This window comes from Sturnus vulgaris, chromosome 14, assembly GCF_052056855.1.
Source record: "Sturnus vulgaris isolate bStuVul1 chromosome 14, bStuVul1.hap1, whole genome shotgun sequence".
Taxonomy (NCBI): Eukaryota; Metazoa; Chordata; class Aves; order Passeriformes; family Sturnidae; genus Sturnus; species Sturnus vulgaris.
Genome location: NC_142256.1, coordinates 5,444,239 through 5,469,429, shown reverse-complemented (window position 1 = coordinate 5,469,429; position 25,191 = coordinate 5,444,239). Strand labels below are relative to the sequence as shown.

The following is a 25,191-nucleotide window of genomic DNA, read 5'->3' as shown; positions in this document are numbered from 1 at the left end:
ACAGGGATTATACCACCAAAACCCCTTTTCCAGGGGGGGAAGCTGGTATTTGCAGGAAGCCAAGGAGCTGAGCTAGTCCCTGCAGCTGCCAGTTGCCACACGGAGCTCAGGATAAGGAGGCAGCGCCAGGAGCGTGAAGAAGCAGCTCCGGGTTCCTGACCCGCACAGAAGGGGCTTCCCAGCAGAGCCTGTGGCACTCGCTCCCTGCTGAAGGAATGTCCCGTCGGGAGCAGCTCCACACCCAGCCCTGGCGCTCCCGCTGTTCCCAGGTGTCCTACCAGCCCCTGCCGCAGAAACGCTGAACCCCACAGCTCTCCCACAGAGGGGACATTGCCCAGCCCCGTGCCCAGCTGTGTCACACCAGGGCCACCCTCCCTGCTGCCGGCAGCTCTGTCCTGGGGCTCCAGGCTCCTCCGGAGCTGCTGTCCCGGGGCTGGGCTCGGCAAGGGCTCCAGCAGCAGCCCTGGGCTGCCAGGAGCCACCAGTGCCCACCAGTGCCGCTGCTCCAGCCCCACTGGCACCTCCACACCAGAGCAGAGCCCAACACCAGCTGACCTGCTTTTGTCACAGGAATAAAATCATTCCTCGCTGATCTTGTGAAGGCACCGAGTTCACAACAAACCCGCCCCCAAGTCAAAGTTATCATCTGATTATCTGCAGTCCAGCTAGAGCAAGACTGCAAATGAGCAACTGATGAACAACTGGTTAACTCCAGCAGCATTTCCTATCATCCTCAACTTCTATCAGTGGCAAGCCATGTGACATTATTTCCCAGGAGGGGATTTTAACATTGTTACCATTTTATAGGGCTAAAAAGGAGATGTTAATAAAATGCATAATTGAAAGTTACCCCTCTTTTCTTACTATGAAGCTATAAAATTTTTGAAATGTCTGTCCTAAATATTTTCTGTATTCTGCAGCTATAACTCTTTCCCCACACAAATTTTAAACTGACACATAAATCAGTGCATTTGTTTACAGCTATTTCTGAAGGCAGTAAATTAATCTAAGTTATGGCATCTGACTACAAAGTATCCTGCAGATTGCTTCCATGCATTTGCCAAATACTTTCCAAAATGCTGCATGGAGTAAGTACCAGATAAAGAATATGCTCTGAAAAACACTAAAAAGTAATAATATTTGTCTATTTTTTCCAACTCATCAGTTCTTCTCTGTGCTTCTTTCCATGCATATTTCCTTTCCAGTGTTCCAGTATTCATCTGAAAATCCACTTCCCCCTTGTTCAAAATTAAACCCTCAGCTATTGACACAGAGGAGATTCGCTCACATTCTCTACTAATAATTTTGTTGAAAGAAGGAGCAGTGAAGAAGCTGCTGTGAACTCTGGCTCCCAGCACTGGGAGCAGGAACACTCCAGCCAACCACCAGCAGCTCTTTGGTTTTTCTCCACATTAACCACGGTGTGTTCTGCAAGCTAAAAAACAGAACAAACTGGATCACTTACTCCCTTCCCCCCTACCCCTTCCATTTCAAACTTGTACTCGCCTTTGATGCTGACACAAATATCAACAAATTGAGTAAATTTCATTTGCAGCTTGGGCTCAACAGTAAAACATCCCCTGATTTAGCAAGTCTCTTTGTCTCCAGGGTCACTGCCTCAAAGCCTTTACATCCCCAAGGAGTGAGCCAGAGCCCTCAGAGCATCTTCTGGGGCAAGTGACTTTTATTGTTATGTTATTGTTATTACTAACAATCACATCTATCCCCTGTATATGCAAGCCCTGTCTAAGCCTCTCTGCAGGTACCTGTAGGTGGCCAGAGCCCTATTGTGCATCAGCAGAGGTGCCAGGTGTGCAGCAAGGCCCAGAGCAGACCAGCACTGCCTCTCAGAGTCCCAGCTGAGGTCAGGAAGCGTCTCAGACCTGGAACTCCAGCCCCCAGCCCACACAGATACCCTGGCAAAGTTACTTACATTTTAAGTCTCTGTCCCAAAGTACCCATTCCTGGGATAAAGGCTCTGCCTGCACATGCAGTTACACATACACAACCCCACTCAAAGATCATCAGGTAGGGGCAGGAAATCTGTGACACCCCTCTCCCAAAGCAGGAACTTTGCACTGAAGGTCACCTGCCTGCTCAGGCTTGTGCTGCTCCCGCAGGAAAAGGCAGGAACTTTGTGAAAAGACAACATACACTGGGATTTTATGCCTACAGAGTCCTTGGGAGATGCAGAAATCCAGCAGCTTCTGAAAATTTCTCAGTTCTTATCTGCTGGGTGGGAAGGGAGGAGGGATGGCTGTCATTACCAGGTTAGAGGAGTCTTTTGACAGAACAGTCCTTCTCTGTGGAGTTCACTAATCATAAAAACCATCCCAGGATTGTTCCTGTGCTGTAACTCGGGAAGGGTGAAGACTTTGATGGGCAGAGCAGAACAAATCCAACCCACACTGCAGAGCAGAGCAGCCCCTGCCATCCTCTTGGATGGGATCAGGTCTCAGCTCCAGGCGACTCAGGGGGAATCCACTGAGCAGGCACTGCAACTGGAGAAATTTCTGCAAGGCACAAATAGAAAGCCATGGGCAAATTCTGTCACCTCGTCACCCCTTTCCTGGCGCTCGGGCAAGCACAGTCCTAAGCCAGCCCAGCGCTGGGGTCCCGGGATTTCAGAGCGTGCTCGGGCACGAACAGAGGTGAGAGTGCAGGCAGGGCCACACAGCCCCGTGCTGGTGGCACCGATGGAGGGGTGGCACAGGCTGGCACCGGTGCCAGGGCCAGCACGGAGAGTAAAAGCTCAGCCATGAGAAAGGCTGGGGGCTGTGGGCACCAGCGGAGCCGCAGATGTCAGAGCGGATCAGGGCCGGGACCCAGGGCACGGCTGGATAACAATGCGGGGCACAGACAGGGCAAGGGCTGGTCATTAAAGCCTGAATAGGCAGAAAGGAAAAGGAATCTCCTAATCATTTCCTTTAGCCATCTCAGCTCCTCTCCCATCCTATCCCCCCTCCCGGCCTTTTGAAGATGCTTGCTAATAAGTGTTAACGAGTTGCCTGACAAAGGACGAGGGGGAGGGGGAAGACGCTACCAAGGAAGAAAAGGGACCAGACAGAGGTCTGTGCATGCCATGGCACATTCTGGATGCAAAGGATCCCCGGGACGAGATCTCTCTGACCGAGCTTTTAATTTCTTTTTTTTTTCATTATTATTATTTATTCATTTTTTTCCTGCACGCCGCCCGTCTCCTTCCCTTTCTTCCAGTCCATCTGAGGCACGCCTGCAGCCCGCACTCGCCAGCTCACCCTGTGCCGGTGCTGCCACCTTTTCAATTCCTCCACTTGTTTTCGTTGTCCCTGCACTGCAGCCCTGTCCGATGTGAGCCGAGCACAGCTGCACACCCTGGGGATCCTGTCCCTCCTGCCACGAGAACAGAAACTGTGCCACAGCCCTGGCAAAGTCTCACATTCTGCATTTTCCATCCAACTCTACAGCAGCTGCTCCTTCCACCTTGGAGGGTTCACCATCTCCACCCGATTTAACCCTTACAGCCTGAGATGCAGGTATTCCCGTTCTCCACAGCACTCACCCTCGGCATGGAGGGGCTCTGCCCCCGCCCCAGAGCTGCCCTGTGGGCACAGGATCCCACTGGCCCCCCACCCTGCAGGAGCCACTCACTCATTCTGCAGTGACCAACATCACTTCTGCACTGGACCAGCGACTACAGAGGATGGCAATGGGACAGAGAACCAGGACGAGCCTCTTTTCCCATGGCACAGTTTATCTCAGCCAGCCTTTGGCACGGCTCCATCCATCCCCAGCTGGAATTGCAGCACAAAAGGACAAGCACAGAGCTCAGGGACCACCACGTTCTGCTCTCACCTTGGAGAAGGGAAACCTTCACTGCAAGAGCAGCAGCTCTGCTGGGAGCACCAGCAGGACTCTGAAGAAAAGCGCAGAACAGAGTTTCCTCTCACCTAAACGTGTCACAACCGACCGAGACACAGCCCCTGGCACCCAGAGAACAAAACCACCTGCCCAGCAGCCCCTTCTGCTGAGAGCCCTTTATAGAGACCCCGGCCCAGAGCAATGAGCTCATTCCTGCCAGCTGGCCCATCCCAAGGCTCCTGCAAACCATGACCTGCTGCACAGCCCTAGCTGCTGCCAAGGGCTCCTTAACTCCTTCCCTGCCAGCCTCTGCAGCCTTCCCTGGCAGCTTCCCACCTGTGTTCTTTCTCCCTGTGCCTGTGAGATTGGAAAGTCTCTCTGTGCCACAAACACACCTGGGCCTGCTCTACACAGGGAGGGCATCTGGCTGCTCCCCTCACTCGGAAAATTACTGACCTCATGGACATTCCTAAATTCAAATCCGAGCTCCCAAAGGTACGGAGTGGATCAGGCTGAAATGCCAGCCCTGAGGGATGTCCCTCACCACGCTGTCCTTACTGACCATCGACCTCTCCCCATTTCTGGTCCAGAAAAGAAAAGGCAAAGCCAGACTCCCCCGCTATAAAAGCACCACGAGGTATTTGTGCCAGCTGAATCCAGCCTCAGTGGTGTTACAGACTAAATGAATTTAATCCATAACTTTGTTTCCCACAAAGTACTACTGAGACCCTCAACATATGGATATATCTTAAGGAAGTGATTTTCTGAGAACAATAGGGAACTTGAAGAGACTGACAATGCCTCTTTAGTGGTTTGGCTAGCACAAGAAGGTTATCAAGTCGTCCTAGAAAAAGGAAAAAAAAAAAAAAGAAACACTGAACTAGATACACAATTTCTGAATTGCCAGAAAACAACTGATTTAGTATCTAATCAGATCATTGTGGTTTTACTCGTTCATCCTCAATTCATCAAGAAAAGCAGTTCATTAATCTAAAGAACCAGGCATAAAATTTATATATTGACTACTCTATTTTATTGCCAAGCCTACTGTATTATACTTCAGTTTTATGTGCATTATAATAAAAAGCATGTGTGAATTCTCATCTTCTAAAATAGTTGTGCATCCGTGTGGTTTGAGTTAATGCTTTTGAAAACAGTCTCCACGTGATGCTATCTGCAAATAGAATCTGACTATGATAAAACTTTAACTCTTAAGATGTGGTCTAATAGCATATTGTGATAAAAAGAAATCCATTTTCAGAAAATGGACTTTGCCCACGTGCACAAATAATATGTTAAAAATATAGAACTTCTAAGGAGGCAAAGATCAATTCACTGCAGTACAAACTTCACTGAGGAGAAAACATACTCCAGATACTACAGCATGGGGGGGAAAATAGCAATCCCAGCCAGGCTGAAAGGCCTGAGTAGTACATCAATAATTAATCCTTATATCTTACCCAAGAAGCAAAAAAACCCCATATTTCAGCCCAGGTACAGGTTAATATTAATATCCAGTTGCTTGGGAGTACTATATAAACGGGAACTGGAAACATGCTGTTGGCAAATGGCAGACTTGACTTAATCTCTGTGTTCTTCATATATAAAGGAGGCAGCAGTTGCAGGAGGATTATGAAACAAACATTTGTTCCCATTTTACTGAGTCTGTTTATCAGCAGTAAATATCAGCAGCGCAGATAAGAATGATATCCACTTTGTGCTTTTCAGGACACCATCAGAGAACAAGACCTCCTGCAAATAATGAAAAGAAGATGAGGGTAAATGAAGCTCTAAGTATTTGTGCAACATAACATTCACATTACTTACGTGCTGAGAAAGAGTACTTATGTCAAATGCTGGGTGGAATTTAACCATTTGTAGTTCCCTATTTTTTTGCACCAGCTCTGTGCACTTGGGAGATGTGTTAATGCAAGAAGTGACAGGTTTATAATGCTCCACCTCTGTCACATAAATAGCAGCAATACACCATCTTCATTTGCTTCATGCTAACAGGTGCTACCCTCTCCAGTCCTCACCGAAGGTCAAGCACAGCTTTCTTAGAAACCCTGAGTTCTATTCTGCTAACAGACTTTAATGCAAATGTTCCCTTTTCTTCTAAGGTGGAATTCTGTTTAACAATCATGTCACAATATGGCTTATTGATAGAACAAATTACCCAGTCCGTTAATTACACAGCTATCTTTCCATCAACTAATAAAAATACCCCCAATTACATACACATAATAAGTAACCTGTTGTTGCAGCACAGTCAAAATGAATGGTGATGTTAAAACCAGCAGTGTAACACCCCTGGTCCTCCTGAAATTAAACCAGGACACTTTTGGCCGTTAGTTTATATTAAACAGAGCTCTTCTTGGGTGACTGATTTTTAGTGACAATTGCTAAGTGTGAAGTTGCTCACCCTGCCCTGCAGGGACAAGAGGCCCACTTGGATCAGTATTCGTGTTGGAGCAGTGGCACTGACTGCTGCCCTCCTGCCCAGGTACAGAACCATCACCTGGCGAGCTTGTCTGGCTGCAGCCCCTGACCCCGAGCCACTCCTCTGCTCCTCAATGCTCTTCGTATGTAAAACACAAACCCCTGGCATTAAGAACCAGAACCTGGAGCTTCTCGTTCCCAGGACAGACAGCTGGGCTGTTGGGTCTGCACTGGCTCCCACTCGGAGGCTGCAGCAGTATTTAGAGGTATTACATTAATGAACCTCTCAGCAAACCATCCACTGCACAGTGACAGAAACTGCAGCTCCCAGTGACATTGTGTCAAAGCTTCAGGATGCTTCAAGTGACTCAAAATGACACTCAGCTGTACAAAACATCTACAGAACATTTCATTTTCACAAAAGAAATAGCTAGGACCATGCAGTCTTTTGGAGGGTACGTTTTTGTTAGTTTCCAACTCTTAGACTTCATTATTCCACCCAAACAACTGCTAAAAGGAACCAAATGTTTCTTATGGAAAGAGGCACAGAAAGTGGATTGCAACCACAGGAAGAATGGGGACCTCATGAAAAATGAGTGTATGGTTCCCCCTGTGACAAGATATGAGAACTCCACAAACCTGGAAACCCTCCTGTCATGTCTGCTCACTTCTGCTGTGTACTGTGCCCTCCAAAGCACGCTCCTCTCTGACACAAATGGGAAATCTTCACTCTGAAGTGAATCTAGGGCAGTACCTAGTGACACAGCCAAGCAAGCCCAGCACTCCACCTCCCACAGGGCGAGCAGAGCAGCAGAGAACATATCCACGGCATGTCTGCAGGAAGAGGCACAGGCAGACACACAGCTCAGGCTTTCTGTGCCCTCAGACAAGATATGGAGCTGACACTCACCACCACAACCAGCACGCTGCACACCAACCCTTCTGGCAAAGGGTTTGACCAGCAGGAAATGGGGCTGCCCTGAGGGACACAGCCAGGGGCTGACAAAGGCTGCAGCCCATATCAGATCTTTATTCATGGCACTGCAGCTCCCAGAGTGGCAGTAGAGAAGCAATACCTTGGCCGGATGTTTTCCATCTGGGCTCCCACTACAAAGGCACATGAAGCAAACAAGCCACAGCATAGGATGACCCTGATGGTTTTTTCCCCTTCCAACCTCTCTGGCTGAATCCTGCTCTTATGGTTTGTCGTTCACGATTATGATACAAATGATTTGTGGGTGTGTAATTCAACCAATGCACTTGTAGGAGAGGATTCACTGCTCTCAGAGCATTGTTATGCACTGAGGTCGGAGACCTGCACCATACCTGGGCAGTACAAATCAGCTCCATCAAATACCTGGTTTTGTCTTGGTTAATAAGTCTATTCAGCCAAACAGGGGCCATCAGGAAGATTTAAGCATATACATAAAACTAAGCATACATCTAAGAGCTTTACTGAATACACGTCCCTTGCAGCCTGGTGATAATCATGTATCTCTGCAGAAACAAAATGTTAATGAGTATTCGTCAGAATCCTTTTTGCTTCACATTAAAAATACTCTTTGTGCAAGTGTTCCCAGGAGAACAAGGAAGAGAGGATGGAGATTTCACAGCTCTCTGAAGGCTTTTATACAGCATTCATCCTATTTTGTCCAACTCAATAGCAGCTTCTGCTGCAACCACAAGTACACGTCACCGTCGCTACTACCCCCTAAAAAGGCAGATATGGATCCACACTAAAAATGACTGCGATGAAGACAAATTTAGCTGAGTCTCATCGTGTAAAAGAGAGAGAAAATAGACTGAGTGGGGGTTGTAAAAGAAAAACAGTGGGTGACCAAGAGCACAGGCAGAGAACAAGAGCAGAAAGGCAAATGCATTTAAATAAGCCCAATGACAATCTCAGATAGAGATCACTTCTGAGCTGGCTGGAAGAGGCTTGGGGTGGGAAACACAAAATTACTCTTGATGTTTTGCTCACTGCAGTGTCCAGGAGCTGGTGCATCTTCTGGGTGAAGACATATAATTGCATCAAAGTAATTTCTGGTTTTCATCCTAAAAAGAGACAATCTACATGCCCCAAGTTTAGACTAACCACCTGATTTGAAAGCAGTGAGGCTCCAGAGCAGGCAGCCAGAGCAGCTGTTTTTGCTCAGGGAGCAGAAATTACATTATGACTGCAGTTAAAGACACTGAGGCCAAAGTCTGTGTCTGGACTTCAGGTTCATGCTCACACTTCAACACAAATCTAAGGACATATGGTGTCCTTGACTCCAGCAAGTCAAGTTTTACTTGACAGTCAACAGCGTGACAGCATCCTGCAGCACTCAGCCACATCCTGGCGCTTTTCAGCTCTTCTCAGACATTTGGGTACCATAAACAAACTGCAACTTTTGTTAGCACTGGCTGTGGAGGGTCCCTGGGGAATGCCTTCCACCACCCTTCCCACGGTGAGCACCCTGCCTTTTCCAGCCCCCACAGCCAGCAAGGCCTTGGCTTTTAGGCTTTGGGCTTGAAATAATGTCCACAGCTTCCCACTAATTCCTCTGTGATAGTCGCTGGGAGAAATGCACCACCAGATCAAACACTTTCCCAAATATTCCAAGGCTTTGCATCATGTCGTGCCAAGCATTAAGAACAGGGGGGTTTGAAGGCCAGGCTGTGGCCCCAGAAAGTGGCCACCTTGCTGTGATCATGCTGTGCAGGCAGCATCTCTCCATTGCCTTTCATGCAGTCCCAGTGGTGAAGCAGCAAACAGATTCCCATTATTAGCAGCTCTCCAAAGTATAAGAGACAAATTGCAGCCTGGTAGTTATTATTAATGAGAAGACTATTTTGTGCTATCAGATTTTTGTTTATGTGACTAGCAGGTTTTGAATAATCCCTCAGCCAAAGGCACAGACACAGGTAGCAATGCAGCAGCAAAAAGTGCTTGGTCCAAGCAGGCACAGCTCAGACCCTAAAGGCTGGGTCCCGAGCAGAGGCAGCAGTTGGTGCTGCACAGAGCTGCTTTGGGAAGGCAAAGGAGGAGCCCAGGCAGCCCTGGGGATCCAGCAGTGCTTGTTTGCTGCCTTGTCACTCGGACTTCCCAAGCCTGCGGGAGCACCGTGCCCTCCCAGCCCTCCCCACCCCTCTCTCAATGCCCTAAACTGACTGACGGAATCACATTTGTGGAGTGAACTCCGTTGCTTTTGATCTCTATTCAAGGTGCCATCAAGGGATCTTAATAGGTAGTATCTTAGCAAACGCTTTAAGGCCTGGAACCGTCATTAAAGAAACTCCTGATTCTCACACTTGTCTGAAAGAATAGAGGAGCAAGCTGGCTTCAAATGCCAGTTGACAGATGGGAAGACATATGGACTATAGGATTGCTGATCTAAAGAGTCAGAGCCATGGTCAGGCTGAGGAAACATACATCTTTATTTTGATGTTGACCTCAAAGGGAAGAGGTCTGAGCCAACAGAAAGGGGAAAGGGCAGAAAATATCACAAGTCTGAGGCCAGGATTGCTTTGAACTTGAAGACAAATAACACTAAACGGTACCAAGTTGACAAAAAGGCTTCTTGACACTCCGTATCTACAAATTTAGCAGTCTGACCCAAATAGCTGCTTGGTGCATTTTCAGTAAGGAGCCGAGTAAGGATCAGTAATGCTGATGCAATCTCTTGTGGCACCCAAGAAGTTTGTCATTTCTTCCAGCTCCAGATATTCACAGGGCTCTGGCATGGAGCAGGACAGAGGCACAAGGGGGCACTTTGGGTTAAAGCCCTCATTATCCTTCTGCCAGTCCCTGGAGCCACAGAGCAGTGGGTCCCTGCACAGCACTTCTCATCGAGTCCTGTATTTGTCCTGGCTCTCCATGGAAAAAACGTACAACCCCATCCCAAGTCATTAACATTGCACATAGCATTTTCTATAAAACTCCCCCTGGGACACTTAACTGTATTCCTTTCCAGCACTGAAAAAAAAATGCTCAGGATAAAGTTTAGACACTTGGAGCCTTCTGCTGAATTTAAATGGCTGCACAAGGAAGCCATGAAACAAATGAAGGGACAGATATCCTATTTTCTTCCCAGGAAAAAAAAAAAAAAGCAGAGCCTTTTAGTTCACTGTCTTTCTTCATGTCGTCTTTTTATCACAAGTGTGCACTGATGACACTACTTTAATGCAGTCTGTTCCAAGAGATTAAATTGAATGTCTGTGTAGAGTTTCAGGGCTCAGCAGCATAGCATGGCAGCTTCGTTTCACATCTCCGGGACACTGGGCAGGCATAAAAATAATTGCAGACTCAGAAACGATCAAGGAATGTATCCCGGCTGCAACAGATGCTGTATTAAAAGGAAAGACAAAAGCCAAAGTGCATAATGAATTTTAAAAGATTTCTTTATCAAACATGTCATTTGTTTGAAGGACTGAATTGCTGGCATCAGATGTGGCAGATGAGCTTGTTACCAAAGTGAAACATGAGGACTGCTATGCAATGGCAATTGATGAGTCAATTGAAATCACTGATGTTGCTCAAATGCTCATCTTCATTTAATATGTCAGTGGTCAGAAGTTAACCAAAGACCTTCTGGTTTTGTTGCCACAGAAGCAAACCAAGGGCTACAAAACATGGTGTGCTAGCACTGAACCTCAGAGGCTCTAATGCACTTAATGGGAGCTGACACTCCAACTACACTTGTCTGTGAAAAATAATTTCTGACACAGCCCTAACAACTGAACTCAGGCTCGTGAGCATCAGTGCCTTGTCCATCAAACCATTCTCTCAGCTGCATTAAAAGCAAGATATTAAAGTGGCATTAGATTACCAAGAAACACAGTTGTTTGTCTAAGGCTGACACCAATTCTTTTGGCTGATTATTTCAGCGCTCTCTTTATGGGGATGTTTCTGAAGGAAACGGTTTGCTAAGTGCTCGGGTGCTTTGCTGGATGATAAAAATACAAATAATGCTTGTAAAACAGAGAAAACCACCTTAAAATTCTTTCCTCCTCCAAAACAAAAAATCCCCCCAAAAATACAGAATAAAGGAAAAAAAAAAAAAAACAAAGAAAAAAAACCAAATCTAAAACAAAACAAATCCCCCCCAAAAGCCCCCCAAAAACATTCGAACAACACAAAACCCCAAATATATTTCCTCCATCCTTTCTAGCCATTTCCTGGTTATCTGGACTAATTTCTTGGTCGTGATACAACAAGCCTTGGAATAATCTTGGAAAATCTTTAGGAGTTGAATTCTTCTACTTTAGAAATCCACAAATATAAAGCAGAAATTGTGACTTCACACAAACTAATTTTCAACACAAGCACCCATCTGGATTTTCACTAGAGGAAAGAGCAAACTGACTGAGAGAGTGTAAAATCTCTCTCTGGGTCTTTGGGACATGTTTTGAAGATTTAAGTGCAGTCAGGCAAGTCTCCTCTGAGCTTGGTGAACAAGCCCTGGCTAAACTTGCAGAGCACACGCAGGCAGATTGAACCAGTGGGGAAGAGCTTTCAGCATGGTTTGCTCCACGGGCTGCACTGGCTTTGCTTTCTCCTGCCCCAGTATTCCCAGCTCCCTTGCTGGCAGGGTCAGATGGGAATGCGAGGTTGGCAGCCCGGGGCTGGCAGCCACAGGGCTGACCCCACAGCAGAAGCTGCTCTGTGTCTGAAGAGACAGAGAGCAGTCCCTGTGCCTGTGCCCGGGACCAGCAGGCAGCCTCAGCCCAGCTGCAGCACCGTGCCTGCTAAACGCTCTGGGATTTGTTAAAAATGAGGCTTTTCTAATACGCTAAAGATGACAGACCTCAAGTTGTCATATATTAAAATGGTGCGTAAATTCCTCCCTCTGAGTAACCAATAATGGGACAAAAATCCCTGCCAACTCCAGCCTGTCCCTCCTGCCAAGGATTGTTTGAGCTCAGCTCATCCCGAGTGCCCCCATTGGGATCCAGATATAGATTAACACAGTTCTGAAATGCACAAGGGCCACAGCCATGCAAGGCTGGATCCAGCCCCGACTGGAGTCCATGGAAAGGTCTGCATTGACGCAAGAGCACGGAGCGCACACACGGCTCCTGCTGCTGCCAGCCCAGCCCCGGCTCTGCCCGAGCACACCCGCCCGTGGCCCGGGAGCGGTGGCCAGAGGGAGCCATGGGCGAGCAGCAGGGCAGCAGCAGCTCCCTGGGGGCCCCTGTGCCCCCCAGCCTGCTGGGCACAAAGCTGCTGCAGGACGGCAGCCTGTTCCTTCCCCCTGGCAGCTCAGGGGGCTCGCCAAGGGACTCAGTCCCCAGCCCACCCCAGAGCACCGTGCCCACAGCACCGAACAGTGTGAAACATGGAGCATCCCTCACCCTGAGCACCCACAGCACCCACAGCACCCACAGCACCCACAGAGATAGCATAGAGCAGTGTGAAACATGGAGCATCCCTCACCCACAGCACCCACAGCACCCACAGCACCCACAGAGACAGCATAGAGCAGTGTGAAACATGGAGCATCCCTCACCCCGGGAACAGCAGCATGGAGCACGGAGGGTCCCTCACCCCCAGTGCCACACGCTGCTTCCCGCTGGCCAAAGCCCATGCACGTCTCCAGGGACTCTCACACTTCTGTGGGGGCTCTGCCTGAACAGCCTGCAAATGCAAAAGGCTCAGCTGGATGTATTCACACACAGGACAAGGAGCAGCTCCTCGCTGCTGCACCAGCCCGGCCGCTTTTCACCGCACTGTTCCTCCTTGGCCAACCCACATCTCTTTTGTTCCTCCTTTCCTCATTCCCACGTTTTGTGCTGCCCTCCCACGCATCCCCTGCGCTACCCAGCAGCCTGCCCTTCTACACTCTTCTCCAAGTTTACTTCTCAGCCATCATTTCTTTGGGATTTGCTGCAGTCAGAGGAGCAGGAATTGAAATGGGGAAATAGCAGCCTTGGGGCCCTCTCCCCCTAACAGTCTCTGGTACTGGTATAGAGCTCACAGAAGACAGTACCAAGCCAAGGGGGGCAGCATTCATGCATGCAGGAGCCCCCAGCTTGGGGCCTTCTACTCTATAACAGCAATAAAAAACTGCCCATTCAAGTCCTTTGTCTTAAAGATTTCCATCCTGGCTACAGCAAGTGCAGATTTATTGGTGGGAGCCACTGCAGGAGGAATAGCAAACAGCGTGCGCCTGCGTGTGGATGTGCCAGCACCACAAACCCACCACGGCCATCCTCAACTATGGGACTCATAGCAAAGGGGCTCTCTGGTACATTAAAAAATAAAAAAAAAAAATCTCATTTGGCACCTGATTTCATGACATCCACAGCACAGCCAGAGCTTGGTGGGGAGGTAGGGATGGAGACCCGGAGCTGAGCCTGAGGAATCAGACACCTGCCTTATGGAGAGCGATGCACAGCGTGGCCTCTGCTGCTCCCAGCCTCCATTCACACAGGATAAACTGCACAAACTGTGTGCACTCACAGCCTCACTCACACAGGATAAACTGCACAAACTGTGTGCACTCACAGCCTCACTCACACAGGATAAACTACAGAAACTGTGTGCACTCACAGCCTCACTCACACAGGACAAACTGCACAGGCTGTGCCCCCCGATCTCTCACAGGTTAAACTGCACAGGCTGTGCCCCCTGATCACTCACACAGGACAAACTGCACAGGCTGTGCCCCCCGATCTCTCACAGGTTAAACTGCACAGGCTGTGCCCCCTGCCTGCCTCTCCCCACCCAGGGGTGCAGCCTCACCCCGCGCTCAGAGCCCAGGCTCCCACCCCAAAGTCCTGCTGCAGCCTTCCACCCCTTCCACAGACTCCTCCACGCTTGCTGACACGCTAAAATAATAGGTTGCTAATGATAAATTCAGCAGCCACATCTTTTGTTGACTTCTGTAGGAATTGTGCCGCAGGAAGGACGGCAGGACATGACTCCGAGCTCGCTGAGTGACATCTTATATTTTCTAAACCATCCTCAGATTTTTCATAACATCCAGCAAGTGAGTTGCTGACAGATCAGGATGGTTGCCTGTTTGTTGGGCAAGAATACTCTGTGATTCAGTAGAATACCAAATTTGGTAGAATGTCTTCCACTTTGGTAGAAGATATTACAAACAACTGTGCATTTTAACATGTTTTCACATTACACATCATTCATTCTGGGGAGGGGGTGGTGATCACTCTGTGCAGACAGCCAGCAACGCTTCCAAGAATGAAAATGTTCATCGAAAGATAATGAAAAACAGATATTTAGTAACATTTTCATTTTGCATGTTTAAATATTTATAACTATGTTCATAAAACCACATGTTTGCTCTCCTAATGCTCTAGTGATTCTGTTTATGAAATGCAGTATTTCTCCAGTGCCCCTTCCCTGCGTCAGCCTCTCCAAGGAGCGTGATTTAGTCCCGTTGCTGCACTGACAACCAGCTTTTTATGGAAGACTGCCTGAGATGAAGAACAGAAAACTAACAAAAAGAAGAAAACATATTTTCAGGGCATTAATGTTTCACTAATACATATGTGATTTGCTACTTTGTAGGGGGTGTTTATGCCAGTTTAATTTTTTCAGTGCAATTTATTGTCAATCTGGAAGGGAACTATTTCTTACACTCCAGCAAAATTACAAAATCTAGAAATATAAGTGTGATAAAACTACGGTGCTGATATAAAGTATTGTTCTAGATTTTTTTTTCTTTAGCTTAGATGAAAATTAAATAACAACAAAAAACCCTTTGCTTTAATACTACAGTTGCTCAAGTTTGTGTTAAAAATTTCTGGAGTTTTGAGTTATAAATTTTTATAAAGCTGATCGAGTAGTCTGAAATTGGGACTATTAGAAGAGCCCTCTGACTGCAGACATGATTTAGGTTACAAGGTCCATTCTGGTTTCGTGTTAAACACACAGAGAGACCGTGGCTGCCAGAGCTCAGCCCCACAGCAGGACCCTGGGCAGGACCCAATAAATTCTTTATCAAATCATAATTCTTAAAATGCCCCATGTAATCTCATCGTTTAAAAATGGAGCTAATATTTAAATTTTTTAAAAAAACTTTCTTCTTTTTTTTTTCAAAAAATATTTCCAACCAGAGATTTTTTAAAGGGTTGGGGAACTCCTCTGAAATCAAGTCCTCAGTAACATAAAGTGAGCACCAACAGAAAGGTTTTTTTTTTTAACCTCAGCCCAGCATCCTCCCAAAGGTGCAGGGAGTGTCTTCAAGGCATATTTTCAACTCCTTTGGTCCTTAGCCTGCCTTCTTCTGCATCAGCAAAGAACAAAAAGGAAACAGAAAAAAAGTAGCAGATTGCAATGACACATTTGTATCTCATTTAAAAAAAAAAACGAGTGCTGCAAAGCAATTGAAGTAAAACACTCCACTTGCTGTATTATTTTAAAATACTCCTGTGGGTCAAGATTAAAAATCAAATATATATTTTACCGCTGCAGTTTTGCCAATTTTTACAGTGTTGGCAATAGCCTCATTTTAAAAAATATAAGCCAAGCTCTAGAATAATGAAATTATATAAAAACTCAAGCTCACTTTTAAACACTTAAAACATACTTTTTAAAGCAAGTTAAGTGCCCCTTTGGCCTTGAAGTTATCACCGGGGTGGGGGTGGAAATAAAGGCAGCAAAATAAAATCTGGACAGTGAGGGACTGAAAAATAGGAGGAAAAGGGAAAAAAATTGTCCTTTTTTTTTCTTTTATAATCTTGTGAAATTGAGCAAGTCCATTTCAAGTGTGCCTTGAATACGATTTTATAATATTTATGATTCACAGTTTCAGAAAGTTCTTGTAGCATCTTCTTTCTAGTAAAAATAAAAATACTGCAGGGAGATGAGTATTCTGGGGAACATCTGCCTTCCTCACCAGGAGTCCCTGCACCAGGGAGCAGAGACCAAACTGCACTCTGCGTGACTCACAGAAACTTCAGTCTCATCACCTGCTGCATGAAGCGTTTTCGCTTAATTAAAGAGAATATTTGAGTCCAAATTAAGATTTTTTTTTCCTATAGTTAAGACCGAGTTTCACCAGTCTCAACAGAAGGTTTGCATTTTCTCTCGAGTTTACCAATAATCCCTGAAAAACTCAAGTCCACGTATTTAACAAATGCAAACAAAATAAATTGTTTATTTTTAATAAGAACACACTGAAGTAGTGGAAACCCTAAGTCCTACAGCATTCTACTAACACAGGTTAAAAAAAACAAACAAACAAACAAACAAAAAAAAAAAAACCAAAAAAAACCCCAGGAAAAAATATCAAAACAAGGACAAAAGCAAACAAAAAGAACAACATCTTTCTCAGAACGAGAATTATGCTACTTAAACTACAGAAAGTGGCAAAAATACTTTAAAAAGAACCAAACACCAGATTTAGCACTGAAATAATGTCTGACTGAAGCTGGGGGGAAATGGAAAGCAGGTATGGATTAGACACTAATTTTCTGCCAGGCTGTATGCTAATGCCCTGCCTCTCTCCGTTCCGGGTGGAACTGTATTTTCTGAAGTGCTCGTTCTTTGTGGCACACAAACGGAGCAAGCCCACGGCCAGCAGAAACCCAAACCCTGGCGTTTCCCAGCCTGCTGTGACCCTGGCAGCTAAAGGCACAGGAATAAATGGGAATAAATGGGAATAAATGGGAATAAAGCACGAGAGCCCTTCCTGCTCTGAGAGCACGAAGCCGGCTTCCCTGGCGAGCAGGGCACGGGGCCGGGGCCAGCGGGGCCGGCTCCCCCCGGGCTGTGCCCAGGCTCCCTGGCCGTGCCCGTGCCCAGAACCTGCCCAGAGCCCCCGTTCTGTACCCGCAGAACCCGCGGCGGCCCGGGCTGGTTATACGGCGCTCCGGAAAACAATAAAAGCAAGGAAACAGCCCTGTTCGGATCCTGCACAATCCTCAGGGGCTGAGCTCCCCGGTTTCCCCAGCCAGCACACTGCCAGGGACTTTTCCCTCTCTGAGTGTCCCTGTCCCAGGTCAGGGTACCTGCGTGCACAGGAAAGAATCCCCAAGGTGAGGGCTGGGTCTCCCTCAAAACAAACTCCACCTATCACTCATTTCAAAGTCAAGCCTTGACAATTTCAAAGCTGCCACTATTGAACAAGTTGCCAAAACAAAATCATTCAGCTAAACTATTTTTTTTTTCCCAGCTCTTTTTATTAAAGTTTATTTTCACACAAGCATTTGAAATGGAGAAACATTACCAAATTATCAGCTAAAAGAAAACCTAAGCAGCACGTAACAGCCACCTTCTTTACTGAGAATAAAATTAGCATCTTAATATTAAAATATATCTGTGCCTCTTTTGACAACTGCCTCCCCCGGATTCTGCAGGGGGTTTTTCCATGACTAGAACAGAACAGATGTCTGTAAAGCCATCCTAAACCATCTCGTGTCAGGTCTGCAGGGCAGGTCCTTGCTTTGCTTTGCCATTCTCACTCACTACTGTAAGCTCTTACAAAAGCATTTTTACTGCCTGCAGTTATGTTCAGGTGAGCAGGCACTAGTAAGACAGATTATATTTTTATCCCACACAAACAGCATAGAAAGGTTAACTAAATGTCTTAGTTCAGCCAATGTGCAGATTAGTCACTACAATACAAACTATTTCCTTCTGCATGCTCCATTATAAAATTAATTTCTCAAAGAATACAGGCTTTCTCTGGAGTTTCACCTCTCTAAACCAGGAGTGCATCTCTGTAGAAAGATTTTCCTTATAGGTGATCGCAGTAACAAGCATAAATAACAGGGATGTTTTAGCAAACAGTCATCAAAGTTACACTCAGTTAAAAAAAGCTGGTGTTAGTATGTGATGCTTTTAATCTGAGACATTGTATTAGAAAACCAAAATGTAATCACACAATACTACACCCTCTCCACTGCTTTGGAGCTTTACAGCAAACAGATTCATTATAGAAACTTAATTGCTGGTGCCGTAAGGCCGAGACACTTGAACACAACCTGATCAAAATGCCTTCAGGACTCTGCCTTCACACAGTGTGCAACCACTACATGCTAATGGCAGGCACAATGCTTGAAAACAAAATATTTTTTTCAGAGGATTACACCAGACACAGAGACAGATATGCAAAAACAATGACACCAAAGGAATCAAAATATTCATGGCTCATAAAGCACGGTAGAGATGGAATGGCTCCAGTTCATCGCCTGCCTCTGCTTAGATTCGTTATAGCACAATGAACCAACATTACCCCTTTAAGAAAACCATCCCGAGTTGTGTTTATCTGGGGACAAATCCACCTAATCCTGCTCATACAAGCAAGCACAGTAGCATCGAGAGAGCTGCCAGTCTGGGAGAGGCCAGCAGAGTACATCCCCTGTTTGTGAACAGACCTGGGACTCTTGTGGGCTGTGACACAAGTCCCACTGCTCATGACACACCAGAAGCTGAGCTAACAGGGCACTGCCCTGGCAGCACTGTCCTGCCCCAGTCAGCTCTGTCATGTTTTTGTCAGAGCTGTGAGCACTGGTCCCCACTGCCAGGCCCTGGCTCTGAAAATCATGAACTGTCTCTCCCCAAAGCACAAAAACAGCCTAAGACATCCAGGACAGAAGATCTTTCCCATTCCTGAACTCTCCGTATCTCCCTGCAGCTGGCAAGGGTGAGGAACAGGGACTTTTTACCTCTTTTTACTGAAAAACCCTTCTTATTTGAACACCGAGGACCAGGCTGCAGGGTGAGCCAGCCCTTCCCTGGCCTTCAGTCCTCAAGTTCCAAAGCCAGCAGCAGCTGATGGGCAGAGGGGCTGGCAGCAGCACCCACCAGCACACGGTACCATGCTGGGGGCACAGCCCTGCTGGTGCTGGGGGCACAGCCCCTGATCCTGGGGGACACAGCCCCTGATGCTGGGGGTCACAGCCCTGCTGGTGCTGAGGGACACAACCCTGCTGGTGCTGGGGGACACAGCCCTGCTGGTGCTGGGGACACAGCCCTGCTGGTGCTGGGGGTCACACCTCTGCTGAAGCTGGGGACACAGCCCTGCTGGTGCTGGGAGGCACGGCCCTGCTGGTGCTGGGGGGCATGACCCTGCTGCCCCACCTCACGGTGCTGAACCCTGTGCTTCACAAGAGCCAGGCAGCTTCCCTGCCCTTCCTACACCCATCCCGAATCCATTGCTTCATCCCAAACCACACACACGCACAGAGCTGCACCTGCCCAATCCACGCCCCATTTTTGGAGGGCTGCAGAACAGCCCTGGGAGGACCCAGGACCTCAGTGGGGTGCGGTCAACAGGACTCCACTTCTCCCCAGATTGGCTGCAAGCCCTGCCCGGATGGGGAGGCCCGAGGGTGGGGGGCAGACTGTGATCCCAGGAAGCCAAATGAGCCAGGGTGCAGGTTTTAAGTCCTGGCTATAAAAGCGGCAGGGGCAGTGCTGCCAGTTGAAGGAAGCACCTGCGGGGGCAGCAAGAGAGCAGCTTTGCCAGCATGGCCCAAAGCGCCGGGGACCAGCCAGAGCCAGAAAGGGTCCCTGCACTGATCCTCCAGGCTCGGAGATGTTACATCCTGCCGGCCCCGGCTCCCCGTGCCGGACGAGCCCGGGGCCCCGCTCTGGACCCGTCCCGAGGCGCTCCCGCGGAGCCCCGCGCCTCCCCGGCTCCGAGCAAAGCAGTAACGAAACCGAGCCTACCGGCAGCTTTTCCGAGCCTGGCGCGGTCAGGAACAACGCAGACACGACCCAGGTGTGTGTCCGAGGAAAGCCCGACGGCTCCGCTGCTCCTGGCCCGCCGCGCTGCGGGGCGGTCCCGCTCGCCCACGGCACGGAGCCGGGCTCTGCGCACAGCGAGACAAACACTTCACAGCAAGAGAGAAGCAGAGATCCGTGACTAGCCGGGACACCTCGAAGAGAACTATTTTAGGGGCTAGTGGGGATCTCGGGGGACTTTTTTTTGGTTTGTTTTAGCTGTGCAGCCGCAGAGGCTGCAATCCACCTTTCTCCTGTCCTTTTCTGCCCGAGAAACCTTTCTTCCTTTTTTTTCCCCTACCTTTGGAGGAAGGAGAGGGTAAATTTGTTCAAATGTAAATTTCAAAGCATGCAAAGTTCCGCGGGTTGCTCGCCCGAGCGGTCCCTGCAGCAGCAGGAGGAGATTGGGGCACCCCCTTCCTTTCCAATGAGCCCCCAGCCAAGTTCAAGACTGGGGGGTCTGGGGTCTGCCCCGGTCCGCGAAGGCGCGGCGGCCGCAGTGCGGGACCCTGCGTGTCCCCCGGGCTGGGGGAGCCCTGCTGCCGGAGGAGGGTGCGGGGCCCTGCGTGTCCCCCGGGGCTGGGGGAGCCCTGCTGCCGGAGGAGGGTGCGGGGCCCTGCGTGTCCCCCGGGGCTGGGGGAGCCCTGCTGCCGGAGGAGGGTGCGGGGCCGTGCGGGGCCGCTCCCGCCGCACAACCGGAGCCTTCCGGCCGCCCGTGCACCACCGTGTGCCGGGGGGAGCGGCTTCCACCGTCGCTCTGGATGCTTGCGGCTCCCGTGTGACGCCGAGAAGTTTCTCGGGGGAGATGTTTCATCTCGATCCCTTTTCTCTCCTGAGGACGGGAAGGCTTTTCCGCATCCTAGTCAGAAATAAAAACAAAACAAAACAAAACAAACCAGACGATAACGGAGACACTCCTGCCCGCCGCGAGGTCGCCCCGGGCTCCCCCCGGCCGGCAGCCCGGGCTCCGGCGCGGTTCCCGGCCGCAGGCGCCGCCCGGCCCGGTACTCACCGTCGGGACCTCCCCGTCCAGCCGGCCCCGCTGCCCCGGGCGCTGCTCCACCTCCGGCGCCGTGCCCCGGCCCCGGCCCGCGCGGGGGGACAAAGGGACAGGACAGCGAGCGGCGGCAGGACGAGGCTCCAAAACAACCGGGCCCGCGACGGGACCCGCGGCTGCCCCGTGCCCCGGAGGAGGTCAATAACGGCTCTTTCCAAAACAATAAACTTTTAATGCTAAAGCAGTTATAACCAAAAGCTGTACAGAGTTGAAATTTTTTTTGTTTGTTTGTTTGTATTTTTTTGTTAGAAAACAATTTTTTCTCCCCCATAAATATTGTTCAGTTCCCGGCACTTTGTATCAATAATTAAATTACGAACGATAAATATGGCATCATGGGTATGTATTTACAAAAAAAGTTATTACAAAAAGGCAACCGTTATACTAAACGTCACAATCTGGGCAGAATAAACACCACATCCTCATCCTGAAAAATACTGACCGACCCCATCAGACGAGAATACATTCACAAGTGTAATGCTTGGAGAGAGAAGGAGAAAGAGAAGTGCAGAGAAAGAAGCAGCAGGAGAGCTAGAAAGGAAAGTTCAAGACATAACAGGACTTTGGCACGGTTTAAGACTGTAAGTTTAAACAATCACCACTAAGGCGAAGGAGAATTTTCATCCTCATGTCAACATCCCACCGAAAGAGAGAAAAACAAAACAAATTAAGAACAATAAAATAAGTGGGGTATTGGAGAAAGAGAGACTCAGGCAAGGAGGGGGGAAAAAAATCAAAGAAACGACTGCGACTGAAAAAAAATGGCAGCAAAAAAAGAAATCTAATCCTGAGAAAAGGACATGGCTAGTCCAGCGTCTGGGCTTGCAAAGAAAAAAAAAAAAGGAAAAAATTAATAATTATAATATAATAATAAAAGACCCCCCCTCCGGATCCTGGCAGTTAAGTAGGTGTAGCCCTATGCGGTCGTCGGTGTGGAAACTCCATTTCCGTGGGAGCGAGCTGCAGTTGGCTTGGTTTGTCCTTTTTTTTTTTTTTTTTTTTTTTCCTCGTTCCCAATGCATTTGGTCCAGTCTGTGGCCGGGCAGCAGCTGCCTTCACACATACCACTCATTAAAATTGGGGGGCAGTCCGGGGTTGTGGCCGGGGTTACTCTGCAGGGCGGCCGGCGGCGTTTTAGTGGAGTCCTTATTGCCGGCGGAGCCCACCGCAGGGGGGGTGGAGGACTCGTACCCCGAACTGGCGGCAGGGGAAGAGTCCGAGCCCTGGGATTCGTGCACCTAAAACCAAGAGGCAGAGATGGGAGCGAGCTCGGGGCCGGCGGCACACCCCCGTTCCACCGGCTGGGCTGCGGGGGCACCGTGCAGCGGCGGCTCGGCCCTGCCTCAACCTCAGGCCGGCAGCTCATGCCCGGCCGGCCACCGAGCACCGGCGGCAAACGCCTGCCGTGGCCCCGGACACTCGGGGGGCTGCAGCCACAGGCCGGGCTGGGCTGGCACAGCCTTCCCGCAGCGAGCCCCGCTCTGCACAGCGGGCAGCGCTCGCACCAGCGGGAGCACAAACACAAACTACGCCATTTGCCCGGGCTGTGCTCCAGACACAGCCTGGACACCGGGCAGCGCTCGGGCCGAGCTGCGAACATGGAGCTCAGCACTGCCCTTCTCGGGGGGAACGAGCCCTGAGCACACCAGCGACTGAGCATCGCTGCCCAGGGAGAAAAGGGCTGGAGCACTGCGGTGATTTACCTTCATGTGTTTCCTAAGTGAGCTGGGGTGGGTGTAGGATTTGTCGCACACCTTGCAGATGTAGGGCTTGTCCGAGGTGTGGACGTGCATGTGTTTCTTCCTGTCACTGCTGTTGGCGAAGCGCCTGTCGCAGCCCTCAAACTCGCACTTGAAAGGCTTCTCACCTGTGAAATTTAGAGAGGGTGAAGGAGGGCCGTTCCCCTCTCCATCCCCACCCGCCTCCTCCCAGGACATCTGCCCTGCTCTCCCCACCTTAGGGATGCACAAGCACCACAACAAATCAAGAAGGGCAAGACGGACAGCAAGATTTGTTACGTGCTGGATAAATTTGGATCAGCCTTTATTACTATCAACTCACCTCCCGCCAGGCCCACGCTGGGCTCCAGCAGGGAAGGCGGCTGGGCGAGCTTGGGAAAGGAGAAGACCCGAGATAAATTCAGCGGCTCGGACAGCTTTACAAGACCTACTCGAGGATACAAGCCAAAGTACGTTTGCTTCCAGCCTTCCCCCTCTCTTCCCTCCACCCATGCAGGAGGGCTGAAGTAAAGTCGGGGCTGCAAATAAAAATACTTTGACAAAAGTATCGCCGATTTAATTAGGAGAGACGCCAATCAGGCCTAAAAATAAAAATAAAAAAGGAGCGGAAGTCACCGAAAATGAGGTTTCATTAGCATTTCTATGGCTCCCTCCGCTCAGGAGGCCGAGAGCGGAGGCAACGCCGCGCACCCCGCGCTCCGCCGGCCCGGCCCCGCAGCCCCCCGAGCCCCGGGTGCGGGGACACACCGACACGGGCCTTACCTGTGTGCGTCCGCTTGTGAATCTTGAGGTTCTCGGAGCGGGCAAAGATCTTGCCGCAGCCCGGGAAGGGGCAGGGGAAGGGCTTTTCCCCCGTGTGCACCCGAATGTGGTTCACCAGTTTGTATTTCGCCTTGAAGGACTTGCCTTCCCGCGGACACTCGTCCCAGTAGCAGATGTGGTTGTTCTGCTCCGGCCCCCCGACGTGCTCCATGGTGACATGGGTCACCAGCTCGTGCATGGTGCTGAAAGTCCTGTCGCAGCTCTTCTTGGGCCGGCTGAGCTGGCTCTCGTCGAGCCACTTGCAGGACAATTCTTGCTTGATGGGCTGGCGCATGTACCGAAAGAAAGCGCCGGGGCCGTGGTGGTGGTGGTGGTGGTGGGCCGCCACGTTCATGCCCATATTCATATTCATGTGGTTGTAGTTGTGGAACTGGGCGCCGGCGTAAGGGTCCGTGCGGGGGCTGGAGACGGCCCGGTAGGGATCCGGCCGCCCGAAGAGGTCCCCGCGCAGCCCCAGGTGCATCTGCCCGTTGTCCACATGCCCGTTCGGGGACGTGTGGCTCGGGCTCTGCTCGTGCAGCCCCGGGAAGAGCAGGTAGCCCGGGGTGTCCGGGATGCCGCCGGGGCCGTGCAAGCCGCCGGGGGAGCCGCCGAAAAGCCCGTGCTGCGCTGTGCCGGAGGCGGCGTCCGCGATGCCGGAGCCGCGGTTGCGGAACAGAAAGTCGCGGGTGGAGTTGAAGGCGGCGGCCCCGCCGTAGGAGGGCACCTGGCCGGCGTGGTGGTGGTGGTGATGGTGGTGGTGGCCCAGGGCGCTGGCGTAGCCCGGCGCCTGCGGCGTGAACGCCGAGCTCTGCCCGGCGGCGAGGTCGTGCGGGGCCGCGTTCAGCTTGAAGGCGGCGGCGTGCGAGGAGTCCCCGAAGGGGCCCAGCCCCATGCCGCCGGCGGCGGCGTCGCGACCCGGCATCTCGTGGTGGCGGGGCGCCGCGAAGCCGCCCACCCCCAGCGCCGGGAACTGCGGCCCTCCGTCCAGCAGCATCGTCATGGGCGCGGGGCCGTCGGCGCGGCAGCAGCCTGCCCGCCCCCCACCCTCCTTCCTCCCGCTCGCCCGCCCCCAAAAAAGTTCAAAACCACCCCAAAACGCACCCCCCCCCCGCCGCCCCCCCCCACCCCCCCCCCCCGCTGCGGGCAGGCGCGGCCCCGGCCGCGGGCGGGCAGCGAGGCGAGCACCCCCCGGCCGACACCAAAAAAACGAAAACAAAAACAAGAACAAAAACACAAAACCCAAAACAACCGGCCCCCAAAACAGCCGCCCGCCCCCCGCGCCGGGCCGGGCCTGGCCGGGCAGGGCGGCGCAGCAGGGCGAGGAGGCGCAGCGCGGCCGCGCTCCCGCTCGGCGCCGTCGGGGCACTGACGGGGCGCCCGTCCGCGCCTCGCACATAAACCAACTCCGGGCCAGGCCGCGCCGCGCCAATGGGGAGCCGCGCGCCGCCGGTCACCTGACCCGCCGCCCGCCGCCCCATTGGCGGCGCCGCGCTTGATTGGCACGCGCCCCGCGCCGCCGCCGCCGCTGATTGGGCGCGCGCGCCCCGCAGGTAGCGCGGGGGGCCCGGGGGCGGCGGGAGCGGCGCGCGTCGGGCGGCCCGGCCCGGCCCGGCCCGGCCCGGCCCGGCCCGGCC

General features: G+C 50.7%; 1 protein-coding gene and 2 long non-coding RNA genes across 3 annotated transcripts in view; all 3 read right to left on the bottom strand.

The window, feature by feature from the left end:
• The window catches only part of LOC148222117 (uncharacterized), an 86,230-nt gene extending 65,760 nt beyond the window's left edge, over positions 1 to 20,470 (bottom strand). The window contains exon 1 of the long non-coding RNA XR_015806665.1: positions 19,904 to 20,470. This is a non-coding gene — a long non-coding RNA (uncharacterized LOC148222117). The remainder of the gene's footprint in view (positions 1 to 19,903) is intronic.
• LOC148222118 (uncharacterized) lies at positions 9,676 to 16,932 on the bottom strand. The gene is made up of 2 exons (XR_015806666.1): positions 12,771 to 16,932; positions 9,676 to 10,607 (listed from the first exon to the last, which is right to left on the bottom strand). It is a non-coding gene; the product is annotated as an uncharacterized LOC148222118 (long non-coding RNA).
• Positions 20,471 to 21,165: 695 nt separating the features above from the next.
• On the bottom strand, positions 21,166 to 24,557 carry ZIC3 (Zic family zinc finger 3). The gene is made up of 3 exons (XM_014884975.2): positions 23,516 to 24,557; positions 22,718 to 22,881; positions 21,166 to 22,252 (listed from the first exon to the last, which is right to left on the bottom strand). The coding sequence occupies exons 1-3, from the start codon at positions 24,555 to 24,557 to the stop codon at positions 22,070 to 22,072; spliced, it is 1,389 nt and encodes a 462-aa protein (XP_014740461.1). The 3' UTR covers positions 21,166 to 22,069.
• Between the last annotated feature and the right edge of the window lie 634 nt (positions 24,558 to 25,191).